Here is a 21,836-nt window from a genome sequence, read left to right as displayed (position 1 = left end):
TTGACTCTCTTCATTTATTCACGTTTCGGGCACGTGTTCAACAATCATTCGACGAACAGTACAGTAATTCGTTTCCTTGTCAGTTCTTCCATTGTACGCGAGTTTTATTGAACGAATCGTCATGACTACTTATATACATACCAGAGTGAAGTCGAGGAATCGTACCGTTATTCACGCATTGTTTGTTTATACACTGTACTGCAGGATAATCAACGTTATTCCAGGGCAAAAATGGTGATGCGTTTTTCCCCCTTTCTTTTCGACATCAATCAATTTCCCCCGAACGCTTACGCGGCATGATGATGAATTCACGCGAGGAGATGAATTGCTTTCGTTTCCTAAATGATTTATTACTTGAGTAGATCCTGTTGTAATAAATAATGTGATATAGATATATATGTATACTTCCAGGTTTTTGATCTCCATTCGGATTTTAGGCAATGAGAATTCAGCCCCTCGTTAATTTTTCCTAATTTCTTACTTCTGTAAAGTCTAATCACGCTTTTTAAAAATTGTTCTTACATACGGTGTCCTTACTTACATTTTTCAACTGAAAAAATTGGAGAAACACACGATACTGTACACTTTTCGATCCATAAAATATCAACTCTGGACTTCTTTTTTTCGGTCTTTCATCACGACAGTTTAAAATTTTTAACGTAGGCAGCCAAAAAATTTTACCGCGAAGCTAGGTACCCCAGGTATTACAGGGTCAAACGGAAGGCAGTAAAATTCCTCGGAGAATATTTGGCTATCGGTATCCTAGCTCCTTCGAGGCTTTCCTCCGAGCAAGTTAACGATCCTTGACAAGAATCTCGGGAATTCCGAGGTACAAAATAACCCTCCTCGTTAGAGAATCCCTCTCAAGCAGAGACCAACAGCCAGTCAACTGACATCCGTTGTTCCCGAATTATATTTTGAAGGTAGCGCCTCGTTACGCGAAGTAGAACAGCCACTTGATCCTCCCCGCCAAGAAAGCGACGGAGATCCGCCGCAGGACTCTGCCGAGGACACGAACCATCCGCAGGACCGAGTTTCAAATCCAGAGGAAAAAGGCGGGGTCGGTCCAGAGCCGCAAGGAATAATGGCCGAGAGTGGAGAGCCAGTTAGCTTCGTTGTCGGGGATCCGGATCCGGACGAAGAGCTGGAGACCGAAGATCGGTTTCCGGGAACGGAAAGCAATGCGAGTGCCCTGCAACCGATACTTCCAGGACTCGCTGAGCGACGGAAGCGCCTCAGGTGATTAAGAAAATTATTGTTTTTGCTGTTGTATCGCGCTGCATCATCCTTGGGCAGGAATCTTGACATCGCATATAGTTTTATTTTACATTATAATTAACCGATACTAACAAATACACACACACACACACACACACAGAAACACACACAATCCTCACGTGTATGCCACTATTGACTGGTCACCGCATATTTACTCCGAATAAATACAAATTTCGGCTCATTCAACTAGCATCGAGATGTCAATAAGCGGTTTTAACACTTCGGGAACGAAATACGAGCGGCCAGCATCCGGTGTCGCTGGATCTCGGCTGACTTTGAGGTCTGCAGAAATCATTCACATGTCAAAATCCAGACATTGTGGATATTCTGCTTTTTCTATTCAAACTCCTTACTGACGGTTGATCGTGTTCTCTTCTAGTTCCCGTTCGTTCGGTTTTTCAAATCTTTATCAAACTCTGCGCACGTGGCTTTTTGAAAGCGAATATTTATGTCCTCGACGTGCGACTGCACCGAGTTTCCTGAACGGAAACGGAAATCGTCAAGTTCGAAATGGGATTCCGCGATACCGATGGAGCGGAAGGTGACTACGTTCTTTCGAGAAAACTACTTTGCTTACCAAGCTACGCACAGGTAGGAAATTGTACCAAACCGAATTTTAGTGAACCAGAATTTTTTCTGCAAAAAATGCTGTTCAACATACTCTATTACTCTGTCTCTCTTTCAATCACTATCGTTTTTCCGACGAGAATGTACACCTTCAGCGGTAATGCTACGTAGGTATACTCGATATATGTTATAACCATAATACTTGTAAAACGCGTTGCGTAACAACATGGAACGTGGTTAAAGTGCCAATCGACGTATCTCATATACGCACACTCGTTCCCTAATGAATTTTGCAAATGATAAACTATACAAGGTTACATAATTGGTTTAAACTTTTGTACGCACTTATTTCACCTCTCAATCATCACGCTCTGTCAATATTGCGGCGAATTGATTTACGACGGATCGTCTTGCATATTTACGATTTTTCAACTTTGCTAATGATCCTGAAGTTTTTTCACGTCATCGATTTTCGCACATTTCCATAACAAGTTCGAGAAGAGTAAATAAAGTCAAAAACTCGATCGAAGGATGGTGGATTTTTATTTTAAACCTGATTACAGTAGGTATTAAATTATTATCGCAAACGCTTTAATATATCCACTTATTAACTGTCGCGCTATTGCAGTTTCAAAATTCGCGACGAATGTGTAATTGCGAATTTCTGATGATGATCATGCTGAGTATGATCTTTTCATCGGGTTTGTTTACAATGTTACCTTTGTTATAGCACGTATTATGTATAACGCAACTCTTAAATTATACATGCATACACTTATTAATTATACACTTTTCAGGAAAAAGCGATATATTGAGAAAAAAAAGAAATTTCACGTGAATCGCACGGTTCGAGATAAGAAAAATTTAAAACCGAGACCACTTCATACGATATGTGCATATATTTAATTCATTCATATATGACGCAAAAGAACGAGTCTCGTACAGTATCTACAATAATATAAGATCATTTGTTATGCAATACGTGTCTCAAGGCTTCTGACGTATAGAAAATCCTCTTTATACCTGCCTGTACTACAATTTGCTCAAGTTTTTATGTCAACTCGTGAAATTCTCCCGGTTAACTCATGAAGCGATGTTGTATCATATACTTGTGACATTTTCGAAACTTGCAACGTGAACCGTTAAAATATGCTTGCATTGCCATTGATTCGAGGATATAATATTAAATTTGTTAGAAATCATTGGAACAGTAGCAATTAGATACCAGGAGAAAAAAAATGTCATATTTTGCCATACGACATATCTACACTCACAAAATAATATACATTTATGACTTTAACTGGTTTTTGCACATTTGGGTTTATTTGCATACAATAAATTCCGATTGGTATCTCGACCGGATTGGTAGACATATAAATACACGCTAACAAGACGCATCCAAACCGGATGCACAGCTGATAGTGCAGTATATATTGTATACGTTTGAAAATTAATATTATTATACATTTCAATGTTTTTCTAACAACCTGTTCGCCGCTCCTCGTACGCGCACGTAAGACGGATCAAGTATTGCACGCACGTCTGTGATGTGGAAAGGGAGAGAGAGAAAGAGAGAGAGAGAGAGAGAGAGAGAGAAAGCAAATGTAAAAGATAAAGGTAAAAAGATTTTTATGCATCATTCGCACGTGACCGATCCTATTTTCGACGTGTAGTGAACAATTTATTTTCTGAACTTTCTTTTAATTTTTTTTTATTTATACGATGTACATATATATACACGATTATATCTCTTATAAAGAGAATTTTGCGGTGAAAATTTTAGTTGTATTCGTACATCCTCCTCGCGTTTGGTGCAGTCTCTGAATTGACTCAACTTTGGCAATTCCTTCATCATGTGCGGATTAACTTTAGTGATTTTATTCTTATTCGTTTCGTTTAACGTGTCGTGTATTTTTCTTGGATGATACAAAGAAGGATTTTTGCCAAAGATAGATGTGTCTCAAAATTACCGTGCAGGTAATTGAAATAGACGAAAACTCGATTTTTTCAACTTTCCTGGATTCCGCGATGCCGATGTCAAGGTAAATGAACAAGAATCGGAAATAGATTTCAACGCGATTGTTGATTAGCCGGAATTACGTGCCTTCGTTTATTTAGCAATCTATTTTACGCAACCTGCACGATTATAATTAATTGCGAGGCCGCGCTGATTAGTCGTTGAATTAAAATGATTTATTGTAAAGAGTATGCGTTTTTTATTCTCATCATATTTTATAATCTGTATATACGTTTAGTCCCGCTGAGTTTTTGAGCCGTAATGACAAAACGTAAAAAAAGTCGGGTAATTAGCACATTACCTCACGTCTGTAAATTCTTCTGAATCTGAAGCTAACTATTGGTCGATAACTTACGTACATACGTCAACCACGACCTTCGCTGAAAATTGAAATTAACAACAAATACGCATGATATTATAATATCTGCGATGACGACGGCAACAAACCGCAAAAAGGTGGCTCGCCGGTTATATACATTATATATATTATATATACATAACATAACACAAATGAGCTTCAACAAAAATTCCTTCACACTTCACAACTTTTTTACACTTTGTAAATAAAGCAACGCGCTCACTGATACTTTCTTTAAGGAATTAAGTAATACGCGTTTCGAAATCCGTGGCCTCTTCTAGGTCCCTTCTACAATTCTTTTATGGTTCAATCGCTATCGTTTCACCTTCTTCACCGGTAGGTATTTCTACCCAAATGTCATGTTTCGTATCGATTACAACGTACGATTTATGCGCTCGCAAAACATTCATCGGTATGACGTCTTCGACAGAAGTCTCAAGCACGTTTTTCTGCGTGTGCAGCTCTTATTAGCGGACACAAGTATATGTATAGAGGCGATCGCCTACTTTGCAGGTACACATACCGTATAACGTATGGCGTACTACCTTGTGTACTTGCGTCGTAAAAATTGAAAATATTCTACGTACAATTACCGGACACAACATGACTTTTCCTTTTACCTCGGAGAAGACTTTGGACCGCGTGCTTTTAATACCGAGATACCAGAAAGGTAAATTACTTTAGATGCAGTCCTGACTAGAATCTGCACGACGTTCACTTTATCGTACGCTTACTGCGCGGCCGTACAGCGTTATTATGCTTGTGGTTAAATTTTCAATTTTCATTTTCCATTTTAAATTTGCAACCTGCAACTTCGGAATCATTACTTATGCAACGGGTCTGGACGAATGCCGTCGAAGGAAAAACTGCTATTTTCAACCAAATACCGAAGGGTCGCCGTCTTGTATATAGGCATATACAAAAATTGATGTCTATATATCACAGCACAATTTGTATACGTGTTAAATTACCGGAAATTCCGATAAAATTTTTGTAGCAGTGGCTTCAACCTGGCTCAATCAAAAGCGACGATCTCTCGAGGTCGGCGGCTAACTTCTGACTGCTGTGACGAGTACAATAAACGAGTGAGTGCAGGGTACACGATTGGGCGCAAGAATGAACGACGGTAAGAATCTTTCCCGAATGGTATGCAGCAGCACGTAGTGGGGAACATTGCAGAGAAGAAGGAAATTCACTGGTGACCACGACCTCACTACTGAATTATGAACATCGGTCCCAGTAAGGATCGAGAACCTGTCCAGCGTGGACGCGGCTTTCGCAAATTTCAAATTTACCCGCAGCCGCGGAAACGTTGATCACGTACTTACTCGAAAAATTTCCGAGAAACTGGAGCCAAAGTTTGTAGATCGAGCGGTGAATCAAACCATCCTGAAATACGGATGAAGCCAATTACGTATTGGCTATTGATTTGTGCAAATATTTTTCCATCAAAGATATAGAAAATTGTCGGCTTTGCCACTTCGGTGTGAATTTTGGATCGCAAATGCACATTGTTATTACATACGTGGCAGGAGTGAGATAACGGTAATAAACGAATAAGCAGTCACGTAGCATATTCGGAGGAATACTTTCTTCGTGGAAATGATCGGATGAAGACACTTAAAACCGAATTTTAAAATTGACTCAAAAAGGATATTCGATCGTTTTTACCGGACGACTATTTGAGTGCAGAAGTGTAATTCATACATGAGACTATAATCAAGACGTACGGCGTATTGCGTAACGGCAGTTTAAAAACCTTGGACTATGTACCCGTTCAAAATAGCTGGCAAAGTCTCTCGATAGTAAAAACTGGTGAGGAAAAACCAAGCGGAGTTCATGCGTGCTCAATTCAACGCTGTAAAAAATTATTGACTTCCTTGAGAAGCGGAGTTTATGGAAATTCACCTTTGATTCATTGCAAGATTCTTGAAATAAAAATGCTCGACTGACGAAGCCCTCGACTTTAGTTTGGGCTGTAAACGAAAATTTCAAAATAGTCACAGTGGGTAATCGTGGGTCATCGGCTGCGGATGGATTTGGACAAAACCGCGCAGACTTGAGAATAATTTTCAATCAAACCGTTGAAATTTTTCCCGAAGTTCTATATTTGGTTCCGTTAATGTGGGTTTATAATACCCTACAAAAACGCTGGATGCAATCGACGGAAATGAAACGTATGAAAAGATTCGTCCTCGCTCACAGTACCGAGAAGGATCCAATTTGGAAGAGTTCGGACAACCTGCTGGCAGGAGTAGCCAAAATGCCGATCGAAAAACCCGAACCAACCGAAACATACAGGGCCAGCACAAGCTCCAACGAAACAGACGAGCAGGAAGATGAGGGGCTGAAAATGACGTAATTCACGCTTACTTTAAACCCGGCGGGAAATCTTCTTGTATCTCACAACTTTATTCCAATTTCCGGGACGATTTGGCTCGTTTTTTAATCAGGGATTATTCTTAGTCGTTAGTCTTTTCTCAGCACCGATTCTCGATTCCCTTAGACCAGCAAGCATTAGACCTACAATCGGATGTTGATTTACGTACTTTCTCCGTTACACCACTGTCTAGTAAGCAGATACTTCAATTGCTGACGATCGTTTCGTAACTCGCCCGTTCGTGCGTATAATCGAGTCATCAAAGTTTCAAAACATATAATTACAGCCGAGGAAAAGCTTGTTATTGAACTAAGTAGTTCGTGGAATATAAAAATTTTTTTCTGCTTTCTCATACACTTTTCCTGACGATTTTAATCTAAAAAACGGTCACCATCATTTTTTTTTTGTTTTGTTTTTTTTTTCTTGAAATTTCAAAGTTTCAATCCTTCTTAATCGTTTTCACGACAGAAAAAACAAGGTGCCTTTTGTTCGTTTGTCTGCTGAAAAAAACAACATGAGACCAGTTTCAAATTCCTCTTATGCTATAACAGTAAGAAAACTACAATGACAATTAACGTTCACGTTCCAATATCGTAATTGAGACATTATAATCGATGGAATATTTTTTCGATCTAAAGCGTTCGTCGTCGCTGTTAAATAACAAGCATATTATCGTATACGCGTAAATGTACACGATGACTGAATGGAATGTGATCGTAGTGATTTAAATATAGTTTTGTTAACGGTATAGTTTGCGGAACTTTCTCTGTTCTGAATTAATTCGCTACACACATAGACATACGTGATACGAATGTTCTGCCAATATATTTTATGAAGTACAAGCCTCCTCGCGAACTCAATGACCATTTTACCAAGCTATATATTTCATTACGGAAATATTTGTGTATATTTATATACACAAAACTGTATTCGAACATATATTTATTTATTATACATGAAACACACTCTGTGGTGTCATAGCTTACAATAATATTACAAACGTTAGCAATGTTTGAAGATACAGTTAGACAAAAAATTAAGAGTATTTTACACCCGCTCGTGTGGACGATAATTTGTAAAACACAATAATCGTAACATCTCTGATTTTATACGTTCGTAGATTACCTCTGATGTAACGTAATTATTCTTGGTTTTTTTATAGTAATTTTTTTTTCCTTTTTCTTTTTCCTTGTTCCACAGGCCCAGCATGTCGCAAGGCACGGTGATGATCCAAGCGCAAAGTCGACAATTAGAAAAGGATTTCACCGTCGCAACACCCGAAGAATTTGTTCGTAGATTCGGCGGAACTCAAGTGATAAACAAAGTAAGTCCAATAAGATTTTTCTTTCTTAAATTTTTAGTTTATGTCATTAAATATTGTGAAACATTTTCAATGTAAATCAAATGTAATTGCCTATTGTCTTTCGAATCTTATACTTGATAATTGTCTGGCCGCACTTGGTATTCTTAATATATCCCACCGCGATAAATCTCTTCGAGCTGCCCCTACAAGTTTATTAAAATGATTCCAATTTGCAAAACAAATTTCATGAGGCTCTTCGAATAAGTACGAAATTGTGATGTATGTTTAGCAATGATATAGCCATCCGAGATTTTTAAATCATCATTTTGTCCTTTCGGAGAAATAGTGTATCCAAACTTCATAGTCAAATTGATTAATGTCAACTGAATCCTCTTGTGTAACGAATGCAAAGACTATAGAAGTGGATGTAAGGTGTAGTGTAAGTACTCAGAATTTGTAATTCCTGATGAAATTATAATTTCAAATTGATTCCACCGACGTCTTTGACGAGGAAGGATTAATTATTCATTAGCGAAACTTCACGTTAATGGGGGACTTGCGTGTACGCTCGAACTCAACTTTACTACACGTTTTGTACTGCATACTACTGACGTAATCCGATGATGAGAATAAAAAAGAAGAAACGTGAATATAAAAATTGACCATGATTATTTTCTTACAGGTTCTCATAGCAAATAATGGAATTGCTGCGGTCAAATGCATGCGATCAATTCGCCGATGGTCGTACGAAATGTTCAAAAACGAGAGAGCGATTCGCTTCGTAGTTATGGTCACCCCGGAAGATTTGAAAGCAAATGCTGAGTACATTAAAATGGCTGATCAGTACGTACCAGTGCCCGGAGGATCCAACAATAACAACTATGCAAATGTTGAATTGATCATCGACATTGCGGTCCGTACTCAAGTACAGGCTGTTTGGGCTGGATGGGGTCATGCGTCGGAAAATCCAAAACTGCCTGAACTTTTGCACAAGAATAACATAATATTTATTGGTATGCTTAGAGAAGAGCGTCTATTTAATAATCTGACGATTATGTTCAACTGAAATTATTCTTCCATTCAGAATAATTTAGAGACCTGATTTATTAACTACATTATTGTTTCAATTACCTTACAGGACCTTCTGAAAGGGCGATGTGGGCTCTTGGAGATAAAATTGCTTCTAGTATCGTCGCTCAAACTGCAGATGTACCCACACTTCCGTGGTCTGGCTCGGACTTGAAAGCTCACTACAGTGGAAAGAAAATAAAAATATCATCCGAACTATTTAAAAAGGGGTGTGTCTCTAGTGTGGAAGAATGTCTTGCTGCTGCTAGTAAAATTGGCTTTCCCATAATGGTGAAGGCAAGCGAAGGCGGAGGTGGAAAAGGTATTCGTAAAGTCGATAATGCCGAGGAGTTACCTTCGTTATTTAGGTAATAATTTCTGTTAGTAACATTAATTGGTATCTGCATGGTTGTTCGAAAATATTATTTAAAACATTTGTCTACTCTTCTGGATTAGCATTTATCTTATGAAAGTACGTTAACTCCTATGCCTTTGATCAAATTTCTGAAATTATTCTATGTTATCCATGCTGGTAGCAACTCTGTAACATAAATACTCAGTTTTCATTGATGTTAGCAATTACCTTTTTATTACAGACAAGTACAAACAGAGATCCCAGGATCGCCTATATTCATAATGAAGCTTGCCAAATGTGCTCGGCACTTGGAAGTGCAACTATTAGCTGATAACTATGGAAATGCTATTTCACTCTTCGGACGTGATTGTTCTATCCAAAGAAGACATCAGAAAATCATTGAGGAAGCACCTGCCGTCATTGCTAAACCAGAAGTCTTTGAAGAAATGGAAAAAGTATGGAATTCAGCTGTTTCAAACTCCAGAGACTAAACAAAAAAAAAAAAAAAACAGAAGCAAAAAGATACTGAACACTTTTCACTTTACACTCATTGAGCATTCATTCATGAATTCATTTTTTTATGTTCTAGGCTGCTGTCAGGCTAGCAAAAATGGTAGGATACGTAAGTGCCGGCACAGTTGAATATCTTTACGATACATCAGGTCGTTACTATTTTTTGGAACTAAATCCTCGCTTACAAGTAGAACATCCTTGCACAGAAATGGTTTCTGATGTCAATTTACCTGCCGCTCAACTTCAAGTTGCAATGGGGTTGCCTTTGCATCATATAAAAGATATTCGGCTTCTATACGGGGAAAGTCCATGGGGTGATACTCCCATTGATTTCGATCAACCAAGGCATAAACCACAACCTTGGGGTCATGTCATTGCTGCCAGAATCACAAGTGAAAATCCAGATGAAGGTGCCGTATTTGTAAACATGTATAAATTTTTCACATATTATTTCATACTTTTTTTTCAAATTTTCATCTGTAGATATATTTTTAAAATTCCAAGCGTTTACGCAATTTATCATCATTTCAGGTTTCAAGCCAAGTTCAGGAACAGTGCAAGAGCTCAATTTCAGATCATCGAAAAATGTCTGGGGATATTTTTCAGTCGGCGCATCTGGAGGGTTGCATGAATTTGCTGACTCGCAATTTGGTCACTGTTTTTCATGGGGTGAAGACCGTAATCAAGCTAGCGAGAATTTAGTCGTTGCTTTAAAAGAATTGAGTATCAGAGGTGATTTTCGGACCACAGTAGAGTACCTCATAACACTTCTCGAAACTGAATCCTTCCAGTCGAACAGCTTTGATACAGCGTGGCTTGACTTACTCATTGCTGAACGTGTTCAAAGCGATAAGCCAGACGTTTTGCTGGCTGTGACTTGCGGGGCGTTACATATTGCTGACCGAACAATCACAGCTGCGTTTAATGGTTTCCAAACAGCCTTAGAAAAGGGTCAAATCCAAGCCAGCAATGACCTGGACAACGTTTGTGAGGTAAGTTTTGCATTGTAAATCTATTACTAATCACTAATGGTGAAAAGAATACAAATAAAACTGCTGAAAATTAAAACCAAAACTCTTTTCAGGTTGAACTCATCAATGACGGATTCAAGTACAAGGTACAGACAACCAAGTCAGGCCCAAACTCCTACTTTCTTGTAATGAATGGTTCCTACAAAGAAGTGGAGATTCATAGACTTTCGGACGGAGGTTTACTACTTTCAATGGAGGGATCAAGTTTCACAACCTACATGAGAGAGGAAGTTGATCGGTACAGAATAGTGATTGGTAACCAGACATGTATATTTGAAAAGGATAATGATCCGTCATTGTTGAGATCACCTTCAGCCGGTAAACTAATCAGTTTTCTGGTAGAGGATGGTGGCCACATTGATCGTGGTCAAGCTTACGCTGAAATAGAAGTAATGAAGATGGTTATGACGGTGACGGCTGGTGAAGCTGGTAGTTTGTTTTACGTTAAACGACCCGGTGCAATCTTAGATGCCGGAACATTAATTGCCCATTTGGAATTAGATGATCCGTCATTAGTCAGTAAAGCTCAAGAATACACTGGACAATTCCCAGCACCAATTGCGCCTGCTATTCCTGAAAAACTCAACCAATTGCATACTAAATACAGAAGCGCTTTAGAGAATACCCTTGCTGGATACTGTTTGCCCGATCCTTACCATCTACCGAGGCTCCGGGAACTGATTGAAAAATTCATGAATTCCCTGCGTGATCCTAGCTTACCTCTGCTAGAGCTGCAAGAAGTGATCTCCACTATCTCTGGAAGAATTCCCGTATCCGTGGAGAAGAAGATCAGAAAATACATGACTTTATACGAAAGAAACATCACTTCAGTTCTAGCTCAGTTTCCAAGTCAGCAAATTGCGTCTGTAATTGATGGACATGCCGCCACCCTTTCCAGACGAACAGACAGAGACGTTTTCTTTTTGACGACTCAAGGTATCGTCCAACTGGTGCAAAGGTATCGCAACGGTATTCGTGGTAGGATGAAAACGGCGGTTCACGAACTTTTACGTCAGTACTACACAGTCGAAAGCCAGTTCCAACAGGGACATTATGACAAGTGTGTGTCGGCTTTGAGGGAACAGCATAAAGATGAAATGAGTATGGTCACTGCTACTATTTTCAGTCACAACCATGTACAAAAGAAAAATGTCTTGGTTACTATGCTCATTGATCACTTGTGGGCTAACGAACCTGGGCTTACGGACGAACTGGCAAGTACACTGACCGAATTAACGAGTTTAAATCGCACTGAACACAGCCGAGTGGCTCTGAGAGCTAGGCAAGTCTTGATAGCAGCACATCAGCCTGCATACGAACTGAGACACAATCAGATGGAATCCATATTCTTATCTGCAGTTGATATGTATGGACATGATTTTCATCCTGAGAATCTCCAGAAGCTGATACTTTCTGAAACTTCTATATTCGATATACTACACGATTTCTTCTACCACTCGAATCGTGCTGTCTGCAATGCTGCTTTGGAAGTTTACGTTCGCAGAGCTTACATCAGTTACGAATTAGCATGTTTGCAGCACCTAGAACTATCTGGAGAAATACCTTTAGTTCACTTCCAATTTCTTTTGCCGAACAATCATCCAAATCGCCAGAATCTTACTCTTGTCAATCATAGAACAGGAGCTATGGCTGCCTTCAAAGATCTCGAAGAGTTTAGCCAGTACTCTGATGAGGTACTCGACTTGCTAGAAGACTTGTCGTCCAGAAGTACAGTTTCTGCCAAAGTCCTTGAGGCTGTAGAAACTGCTGGAAGTGAATCTCGGCATAGTACATCCATCAATGTTTCTCTGAGTACTGGTGAAACAGGTGTTGTTGAGGGAGGTGAAATACCTGCAGAACCTGTGCACATATTAAGCATTGCTGTCCAAGATAATGGTAATCAAGATGACGCAGTTATGTCCAGACTGTTTGGAGACTGGTGCGCGACTAACAAAGAGGAGTTGGTTACTCGTGGAATCAGAAGAGTAACATTTGCCGCCTTGAAAAAGAGGCAGTTCCCAAAATTTTTCACTTTCCGACAACGTGATGGATTTATTGAAGATCGTATTTATCGACACCTTGAACCAGGCTGTGCCTTCCAGTTGGAACTTAACAGAATGCGAACCTATGACCTTGAAGCTTTACCTACATCAAATCAAAAGATGCATCTCTATTTAGGACAAGCTAAGGTGCATAGATCTTTTTTCTTCATTATTAGTTTTCATTCAAATATTGATTTACATGAAATAATATTAGCAAATTTGAACAAGGCTTTGAAGATAATTGTCCTATAGATTATAATTCAATTTTTTTTACCGTTTATTTAGGTCGCCAAGGGCCAGCCAGTTACAGACTACCGCTTCTTCATACGTTCCATTATACGCCACTCGGATCTCATCACAAAGGAGGCTAGCTTCGATTATTTGCATAACGAGGGTGAACGAGTACTATTGGAAGCAATGGACGAGCTTGAAGTAGCCTTTTCCCATCCTCTAGCAAAACGCACGGATTGCAACCATATATTCTTGAACTTTGCACCAACTGTTATAATGGATCCAGGCAGAATTGAAGAAAGTGTTACAAGCATGGTGCTCAGATATGGTCCTAGACTATGGAAATTACGAGTTAGACAAGTACGTATAAAGAAATGTAACTGAAACTTTCAAATCTAGTTATCTTATCACGAAAGTTATTGGTTGATGTATTCAATTATCCATATAATCTGATGTTTAGAAATTGAATCTACATATTTTTCACCTTATAGGCTGAGATAAAAATGACAATTCGTCCAGCACCAGGACGACCAACTTCCAACGTTCGTCTTTGTATTGCAAATGATAGTGGATATAGCATTGATCTGCACCTTTATACTGAGGCTACGGAACCCAAGACTGGTATTATCCGTTTTGAATCTTATGGATCTACAGCAGTTAATGCGAACTGGCGACCAGGACCAATGCACGGCTTGCCTATTTCTACACCTTACCTGACCAAAGATTATCTCCAGGCTAAACGGTTCCAAGCACAGAGTTCGGGAACTACTTATGTGTATGATTTACCGGATATGTTCCGTCAACAAATTGAGAAGTTCTGGGAGAAGTACATCGAGGAAAGACCTACCTCAGGTTGGTTTGTATGTTAACTAATGTTATTACTTAATGACTACTGAGAGAAAATTTAACCTCTGGCGCGTAATTAAAAATTATACACATTTATTCTTGAACGACAATTCGTGTACTTGAGCAGAAAATATCAAGATCCCAAGCCCGGTATTGGACTGTGTCGAACTTGTCTTGGATGGCGAAAATTTGGTAGAACAAAAGCGATTACCTGGTGAAAACGACGTTGGAATGGTCGCATGGAAACTTAGACTTTACACTCCAGAGTACCCAGCTGGAAGAGATATCATACTTATTGCAAATGATCTGACTTTCCAAATTGGTTCGTTTGGACCAAAAGAAGATCTCGTGTTTTGTAGAGCATCTGAAGCAGCTAGAGATCTCGGAATTCCAAGAATTTACTTTTCGGCGAATTCTGGTGCCAGAATTGGTCTTGCTGAAGAGGTATGTGCGTGGACTTTACTTTAGCTTGGATTCATTTTAGAATGTACTGTGCATTTAGTTGCTGTATTTCACCAAATGACGAACCTAGAAAATAAATCGTTGTTTGAACTAGGTGAAAGGCTTGTTCAGAATTTCGTGGGAGGATGAAAACGAACCTGAAAAGGGCTTCAAATACATCTATGTCACTCCTGACGATTATGCTAGATTAGCACCACATAATTCAATTAAGGCATCATTAATTGAAGACAACGGTGAGCCTCGCTACAAGATAACTGATATTATCGGCAAAGATGATGGACTGGGAGTTGAAAATCTTAAATACGCTGGTATGATTGCTGGCGAAACATCTCAAGCATACAACGAGGTTCGTATTTGTTAACATCCCTAAGTGTCCTAGTTGATACCTTAATTTTTTTCAATATCTTTTTAGATCAAATCATTATAAATATCATTTAGTGAACATTTTTTCGTGACGATTCATGTATGTGATGGATTAATTTCTCTGTTTTACAGGTGGTTACAATATCAGTTGTCTCATGCCGTGCAATTGGTATTGGTTCTTATTTACTGCGACTTGGGCAACGAGTTATACAAATTGAGAACTCGCACATTATATTAACCGGGTATAGAGCACTGAATACAGTGTTGGGTCGTGAAGTTTACGCAAGTAATAATCAATTGGGTGGAATTCAAATAATGCACAATAATGGTGTTTCACACGCAACTGAACCAAGAGATTTAGATGGTATAGCCACTGTACTCAGATGGATTAGCTATGTACCCAAATCTAAAGGAGCCCAGCTTCCCATTCTCTCTGCACCACATCCAGACCCAATTGACCGAGAAGTTGGATACGTTCCTACTAAGGCACCTTATGATCCCAGGTGGATGCTTGAAGGAAGACATTCTCCCATTGATGCTGCTGCCTGGGAAAGCGGATTTTTCGATCGTGGCTCATGGCAGGTAAGATTAGAATACGTTAGCGAAGAATTACGAAGACCTCATCATCCACTTGAATAATTCGAATTCACTTTAATAACTTGTAGGAAATTATGCGGCCTTGGGCACAAACTGTAATAACTGGTCGTGCTAGACTTGGAGGTATCCCTTGCGGTGTGATAGCCGTAGAAACACGAACTGTAGAACTGCATTTACCAGCAGATCCCGCAAATTTGGACTCTGAAGCAAAGACAGTTTCACAGGCAGGTCAAGTCTGGTTTCCAGACAGTGCATATAAGACTGCTCAGGCTATTCGTGATTTTGGCAAAGAAGAACTGCCGCTTTTCATCTTTGCTAACTGGCGTGGTTTCTCGGGTGGTATGAAAGGTAAATTGAAGAATGGTGTTTTACTTATAATTATCAAAGTTTCTGTGTGTTCATTATTTTACGTTTTGTTCAACAGATATGTACGAACAAGTCGTTAAGTTCGGTGCTTACATTGTCGATGCATTGAAAGAGTATACCAGACCAGTGATAGTATACATTCCTCCAAATGGCGAACTGAGAGGTGGTGCGTGGGCAGTTGTTGATCCATCTATAAACCCCAGGCACATGGAAATGTTTGCCGACACAACAAGCCGAGGAGGTGTATTAGAACCAGAGGGAATCGTTGAAATCAAATTTAGAAACAAAGACATAATTAAAACCATGCACAGAGTTGACCCTGTCATACGCAACCTCAAGGTACTTAGAAATGTTTACATTTATAGCAGTTTTACAACTCTTGAGCAATGTAACTAACAATGATTTTTTAATGCTTACATTCAACCATGAATGTTGATCTTCAACCTTACCATGTTAATTCAGGAAAAAATATCGTCTTCAAACTCCGCTGAAGAACGTGCTAACCTGGAAAGTGAAATCCGGAAAAGAGAACAGATCTTAGATCCCATGTATCACCAGGTCGCTGTTCATTTTGCTGATCTTCATGATACTCCTGAAAGAATGTTGGAAAAGGGTGTCATCAGTGAGATAATTCCATGGAAAACAGCACGCCGCATGTTATACTGGAGGCTCAGACGTAAACTCCTGGAGTGTGATGCCATAAACGATGTTTTGTCAACACAGCCTAGCTTGGGTGTTGGAACAGTGGTTTCTATGCTGAGGCGCTGGTTCGTAGAAGATAGAGGCGCTACCGAGTCTTACCTGTGGGACCAGGATGAAGCTGTAGCCAAGTGGTTAATAAGCCAGAATGAAACAGAAGGCAGTGTTCTAAGCCGTAATATTAATTGCGTACGGAGAAATGCAGTTCTCACTCGGGTTAAGGAGGCGCTTGAATGTTGCCCAGACGTGAGATTAGATGCAGTTATAGAAATCGCGCACAGACTGCAAGCTGGTGAGCGTGCAGAACTTCTGCGAACTCTCTCACAGCTTGAAACGTCTGGAGAAGAACATCACAACGATTCTAGTGCTTCGTCGTAGTCAATCCATGTCACATATTTAAAATAGCAACATACCTGGTGTATGTAACACTTTTAGGACTCATTTGTTGTACATATTCTCCTAAGACATCCTATTTGTTGTTAATGTTATAACTAAAAGATGAAAAAAAATACACCGTTTGTAGAAAATTTTCAATTAGTAATTATTTACTAGTATACGTAAAATGAAATCATTTTTCTAACGTGTCAGCCAAATTTTTTAAATGATAAATGTAATGCTAGAATGATGTACATGTTGTTGATGTGCATATTTGCTATGGCATTGTTTATTACCTACATCGTTATATGAAAAATTGGGAACATAAAGAGATAAAATATTTATTTTAAAAAAAATCGCATAAAAATTTTTTTTTCAAAGTTAAATTCTTCAGTTGTTCGGTTATTACGAACATGATAGTTTGTATATATTATCGTATAGTCACACGCAACTCCGTATTTTAAAAAGTTAGATAAATTCATTACAATATGTACAATTATAGTGATATAAAGATAATAATTTCGAAAATGTAAAAGGGATAATCAATGCACCAATAATTATATTACTGCTATAGCATAGGAAGTAAGTCCATTGACATAAATTCAAATAATTGTCCACAACTAACAACGACCTTTTAACTAAAAGACAGGAATCTGACTTCGATGTACGTCGACTAAATCGTCGTCTAATGTTAATAGCACCATGAATGAGAAGAACATAGCTAAAGCTGATAAGAAGTGCCAAATATCATGTGGATCAAAAAAATTTAACAATTCGCATGGCTTATTATAAATTCTAGATTGTGCAGGAGTTAAGGCCCACGATATTGATTTACGAATGAAAAAGTACATTGCTGCTGCCCAAGTCAAGAAAGATAGAATAATGTAGATAAAAGGTTGTGGTAAGATTCTCTCCCGGTGGCACAGCTAAAAAATAAATAAATATTTTGTAACATATTTCATTTTATATCAGCAGATAATTGTGATTAATGGTTTAACATTTATCAACTAATGATAAGTAACACCATGACATAATTCTTAAGTGAGACAACTGTATGTTGTCCAAAAATTATAATATTAGGGTCAAGACATACCTTCATCACAATGTAGAAGAAAGTGTAGAGAAGTAGATTAGCCATCAATACTGCCAATAAGTAAGTGTCAAAGTCTTTATCATGGTGCATATTCCCATATACTGCCAACAGCACATTACAGACATTGGCAATAACTAATAGCACCAGTCTTCCACCATATACTGGTCGCAGCAAATTCGTGATACCAGCACGAGCATCGTGTCTCATTATCTGATCAGAAAGTTTTATAATACCAACTTATCGTGACACAAACGTCCATCTTAAACTAAATCATATCAAATTTCAAGTGAACTTTGTATTTATTTGGCAATCATATAATTTGAAGACTTCTTACCACAAATACTCTCAGAGGTAGTCCTCTGTCAAATCTCCATCGGCCCATGTAATAAATCTGTGCAGTCAGAGCTAAGCAAGCGGTGAGATGTATGATTGTAAATATTATCCAAAAATATTCCGAACCATCTAGAACCCCGATTAAACCGAGAAAAATAGCAAATGCTAGGACACCAAAGGTAACTGGGGCTCGTGCATTGATATCAGGATGTCGTGTCTGATAGATCTTCACCATGCAGAGAACTGCCATTATATACATGAAACTCGTGTCTAAAATAAAGACAATTATGATAGTACATATTGAGAAGTTTTGCTTAATCGTATATAATTGTGAAGCCTTACACAAAGATAAAATCATGTTTGCCTAGACTGTGATATTTTAATTAATGTAGAACTCTATTCAAATAGCTAAAAAAAAACGATATTGAATTTTGTTTATAGGAAATCTGAAAGTTTATCAAATTTCAAACCTCAGTTAGCAAGCTACCCTGAATTATAATTTTCTTCGATTGATACGAAATCAAGCATACAAACGTACCAAATTGGAAATTGCTGTGATTTGGGCAGACGTGATAACTTCCTGATAAAACGCCTTCCATAATAAGGGCCGCACCCATAGCATAGAACAATCCATAATGTTGCGGTATGCCAAAACTCTTATTTCTTTCCTCATTTGTTTCCCTATGTTCTCTGGTATAGGTGAGAAGTATAAACAATAGGCCTAGAATCACGTATCCTAAGTTCGAAAAGACGTGATTGAAGTCCGACAACAATCCCAGAGGATGCGCGCACAAAAAATTGTAGTAGCACAAATCTTGATTGCCAGTCACATGTAGGACTTGCTGGTAGGTCACAACCAATTGAATAACTGGTAGCGTATAAAATACAGCTACAGTACCGAGATAATATACATACAAACGAGATTTATGCCTCAAAATTCGAGGATCTTTTCGAGCAAGATCGCAAACTGAGAGCACTCGTCTAGTTCTTATAACTTCTTTATCAGAAAGAGCATCCTCCAACATATCTATGTCATCTTCATCCAAAGAAGAGTCTTCGTCTATGGAAGCCCAGTGGCTGGGGCCGAGCTAAAAGTTTTAAAAACCTTTTGAAAATTATTTAGTCAGAGCAATCGAATGACAACTTACAATAGCTTTGTTTATTGCATATTACCTCGCCCATTGAAGATGGACCATCGGTACTATGTGTTCCCTCCGCTTCATCCTGATCGGATAGTAGTTGTTCTCTCAACATCCTACCCTCTCTGATTCTGAATGCAATAACTCCGATAATATAGAAAATACAAAACCCTATTAAAACTGACACAACTATAGAGGAAGCAAATATATAGTCCTGCTTTGTTATGCTCGGTTCTATGGATAATGACACTGTTTTAGTTCCTGGATAACTCTGCATTTGATTTCCCTTACAGTCACTGTCATCTCCTTTTACTACCAGAACTACAAAAAAGCCATGCGGATACCTTTCTCTCTGAAAATATAAAACTCATTGTTATATCTGAACTAGAAATAAGGATAGTAAATGCATCTGGATCATTTTTTTTCAGAGTACTAGCTGAATCTATGTCTAAAACATTAAATAACTCTGCTATGTAGAAATTATAATGCTCACCGGTATGGTAATGCCACCTTTTCGGCTAACTGTTTGCCAGTATCCAGAGAATTGTATGTTTCTTTCCAAATCAAATACCGGACACTAAAAAATAACATCTCATTATTTAAAAAGAAGTTTCAAACCTCATAATTATTTTCCTATGACTCAAAATTCCCAGGAAATTGGGACCTCGTTATTACGCATCCCACTTCAAGACAATTCTCTACCATGTAACTGAACAACTTTCCTCTTCTGCCAAGGTGTTTTTGCACGTCATACGGCATATGGAAGTCCCTTGCTGTCTAGGGCATAGCATGTCTACCACAGTGACTACATACTTCTGCTCCCGAACGGGCTACAGAAGAGTGAGATGTTCGCTATAAGACAGACACCTAGGATAGCTGTGCAATAACGAGGTCCCACTGTACCTGTTTATAAAGATTACATATAAACAAAAATAGAAAAAATTTTCGACTTAAAGGCAAACATTTCGAATCTAAATTAAGCCATGAAAAACATACTTTTAATAGAGTGCACTTACTGAAATATTCTGAATGGATACTGTCATGCAGGTATCGCTATCAGATTCCACTTGCATGAGCACCGAAGAACTCTCCATTTCTCCAGAAAATTTGAATCCATAATAAATTGGTTCCGCCGGAGAGATAGTTACATTTCTAACTTCTCCAGGCCTAAAATAAAAACAAAAATACGATCAACCCTTCTATCAAGTATCAATGAGGAACAAAAGCAGTTATGGCAAGATACTATGATTATATAAATTAGTTTATAACTTACTGCATATAAAAGTCATGAGATAGAAAGACACTCATGCTGAAGCTGATGTTTGATACACTTGCAGTAGAAATACTAACAGTTACGAATTCATTTTGATCTCTGGAGCCCAATCTTTGATAATCACTTGTTGGACACAATGTTCGACTTGTTGTGTTATATTCGAGAACATCATCAGCAGTTTTAACAAACAAAGGAATTTGCCAAGACAAGATTCCCTTTTGTTGACGAACGACAATAATTAAAGGAAGACTGCTGCTGGCATTGCTCTGAACTGTTATACGAGCACCATCTAAAGATGTTATCTATAACCAGTGAATTTTTGTTACAAAATGTCGACTGTACAATTCGAACATGCTTTACTGTGTATGGGAAATAATTATAGTTCTGATTTTTTACAATACTGAATTCAATATATAGGATAATTACATTGTTTTCACTGTACACAAACACATATTCAATGTAAGTGTTTATCTCCTTTGTATAACTTGTTGAATAATTGCCATTAATGACAATAGGTTGTAGCGACGGAAGTGTTGGAGATGAGGCTTGGCTCAAATTTATGAGGAGTAGCGGCACCACGAGAAATATAGCAAAACTCTGCATAATGGCAGTGTTTTCACCTTTAAAATAAAGAAAATTGATTCAATAAACAAACAGAAATTTAGAAATACTAGTCATGTGACTGAGCACAAGTTACGGCTACAGCAAAGCAGATTCAAATTTTCTGGTGAATCCCATTTTGTATGTTTTTTTTTTTCTCCTACAATATGAAGAGTGGGATATGCAGTGAGACTTGAAAGGCAGAGATTTTGAAATGCGTTAGGATTAACCATGCTTTCGGAAGATGACATACATTGAATAAATTAGGCTGATGATGAAATCAGATTTTTTTTATCAAAGTTTAACAAATGATAAGATGAAGTGTATGACTAAGAATTGAATATGACAACTTTTCATTGTGGTAAAATAAATCACTACATACCATTAATTAATGTCACCCGATCATAGATCTATTTCTTTTGTAATCAGTAAGTGCATGAAACTTCACCATGAAAACTATTATTTATTTACATAACAAAAACGTCCGATAAACACGATCTTGCCCGCTTGTTGTAACGCCTGCAGCTGACTGTGAGTGATATTTATG

The 21,836-nt window shown here is 38.2% G+C and overlaps 3 protein-coding genes across 7 annotated transcripts in view; 1 reads left to right on the top strand and 2 right to left on the bottom strand.

The window, feature by feature from the left end:
- Nucleotides 1-5,220, bottom strand: part of LOC124410029 — a 12,778-nt gene extending 7,558 nt beyond the window's left edge. Inside the window, exon 1 of the mRNA XM_046888140.1 lies at nucleotides 5,192-5,220. The gene's annotated coding sequence lies outside the window, so the exon portion shown is untranslated. The remainder of the gene's footprint in view (nucleotides 1-5,191) is intronic.
- LOC124410021 (acetyl-CoA carboxylase) overlaps nucleotides 1-17,681 on the top strand; it is a 23,418-nt gene extending 5,737 nt beyond the window's left edge. For 2 of the 5 annotated variants that reach the window (XM_046888120.1, XM_046888118.1), the window contains exons 2-17: nucleotides 924-1,239; nucleotides 7,801-7,924; nucleotides 8,586-8,916; nucleotides 9,042-9,339; nucleotides 9,568-9,781; nucleotides 9,916-10,249; nucleotides 10,371-10,831; nucleotides 10,924-13,059; nucleotides 13,198-13,503; nucleotides 13,635-13,995; nucleotides 14,117-14,433; nucleotides 14,546-14,797; nucleotides 14,947-15,396; nucleotides 15,480-15,759; nucleotides 15,836-16,116; nucleotides 16,240-17,681. In XM_046888120.1, coding sequence (XP_046744076.1) covers nucleotides 1,085-1,239; nucleotides 7,801-7,924; nucleotides 8,586-8,916; nucleotides 9,042-9,339; nucleotides 9,568-9,781; nucleotides 9,916-10,249; nucleotides 10,371-10,831; nucleotides 10,924-13,059; nucleotides 13,198-13,503; nucleotides 13,635-13,995; nucleotides 14,117-14,433; nucleotides 14,546-14,797; nucleotides 14,947-15,396; nucleotides 15,480-15,759; nucleotides 15,836-16,116; nucleotides 16,240-16,854 — 6,915 coding nt within the window. In that variant the 5' untranslated portion in view covers nucleotides 924-1,084 and the 3' untranslated portion in view covers nucleotides 16,855-17,681. Of the gene's footprint in view, nucleotides 1-923; nucleotides 1,240-5,668; nucleotides 6,579-7,800; nucleotides 7,925-8,243; nucleotides 8,343-8,585; nucleotides 8,917-9,041; nucleotides 9,340-9,567; nucleotides 9,782-9,915; nucleotides 10,250-10,370; nucleotides 10,832-10,923; nucleotides 13,060-13,197; nucleotides 13,504-13,634; nucleotides 13,996-14,116; nucleotides 14,434-14,545; nucleotides 14,798-14,946; nucleotides 15,397-15,479; nucleotides 15,760-15,835; nucleotides 16,117-16,239 lie in introns of those variants that run through there. The other 3 variants (XM_046888119.1, XM_046888123.1, XM_046888122.1) reach the window with 3 other exon arrangements.
- On the bottom strand, nucleotides 17,177-21,836 carry LOC124410025 (SID1 transmembrane family member 1-like). Its single transcript, XM_046888133.1, has 10 exons — nucleotides 21,672-21,836; nucleotides 21,116-21,309; nucleotides 20,690-20,991; nucleotides 20,433-20,583; nucleotides 19,910-19,993; nucleotides 19,451-19,768; nucleotides 18,816-19,365; nucleotides 18,279-18,547; nucleotides 17,945-18,154; nucleotides 17,177-17,777 (listed from the first exon to the last, which is right to left on the bottom strand). Exons 2-10 carry the CDS (start codon nucleotides 21,290-21,292, stop codon nucleotides 17,490-17,492), a joined length of 2,349 nt encoding a protein of 782 aa, XP_046744089.1. The 5' UTR covers nucleotides 21,293-21,309; nucleotides 21,672-21,836; the 3' UTR covers nucleotides 17,177-17,489.

Source organism: Diprion similis, chromosome 8, assembly GCF_021155765.1.
Source record: "Diprion similis isolate iyDipSimi1 chromosome 8, iyDipSimi1.1, whole genome shotgun sequence".
NCBI lineage: Eukaryota > Metazoa > Arthropoda > Insecta > Hymenoptera > Diprionidae > Diprion > Diprion similis.
Note: the sequence above shows the minus strand (reverse complement) of the source record. Positions and strands in the feature narration are given on the sequence as shown.

Excerpts from the sequence above, each read along its gene's own strand:
- LOC124410025 (XM_046888133.1), bottom strand. The coding sequence starts at position 21,292 with ATGCAGAGTTTTGCTATATTTCTCGTGGTGCCGCTACTCCTCATAAAT. Across the intron at positions 19,994-20,432 it reads TATCCATTCAGAATATTTCA|TGTCCGGTATTTGATTTGGA; the intron begins GTAAGTGCACTC and ends GTTATTTTTTAG. Across the intron at positions 17,778-17,944 it reads TCTTCTACATTGTGATGAAG|CTGTGCCACCGGGAGAGAAT; the intron begins GTATGTCTTGAC and ends TTTATTTTTTAG.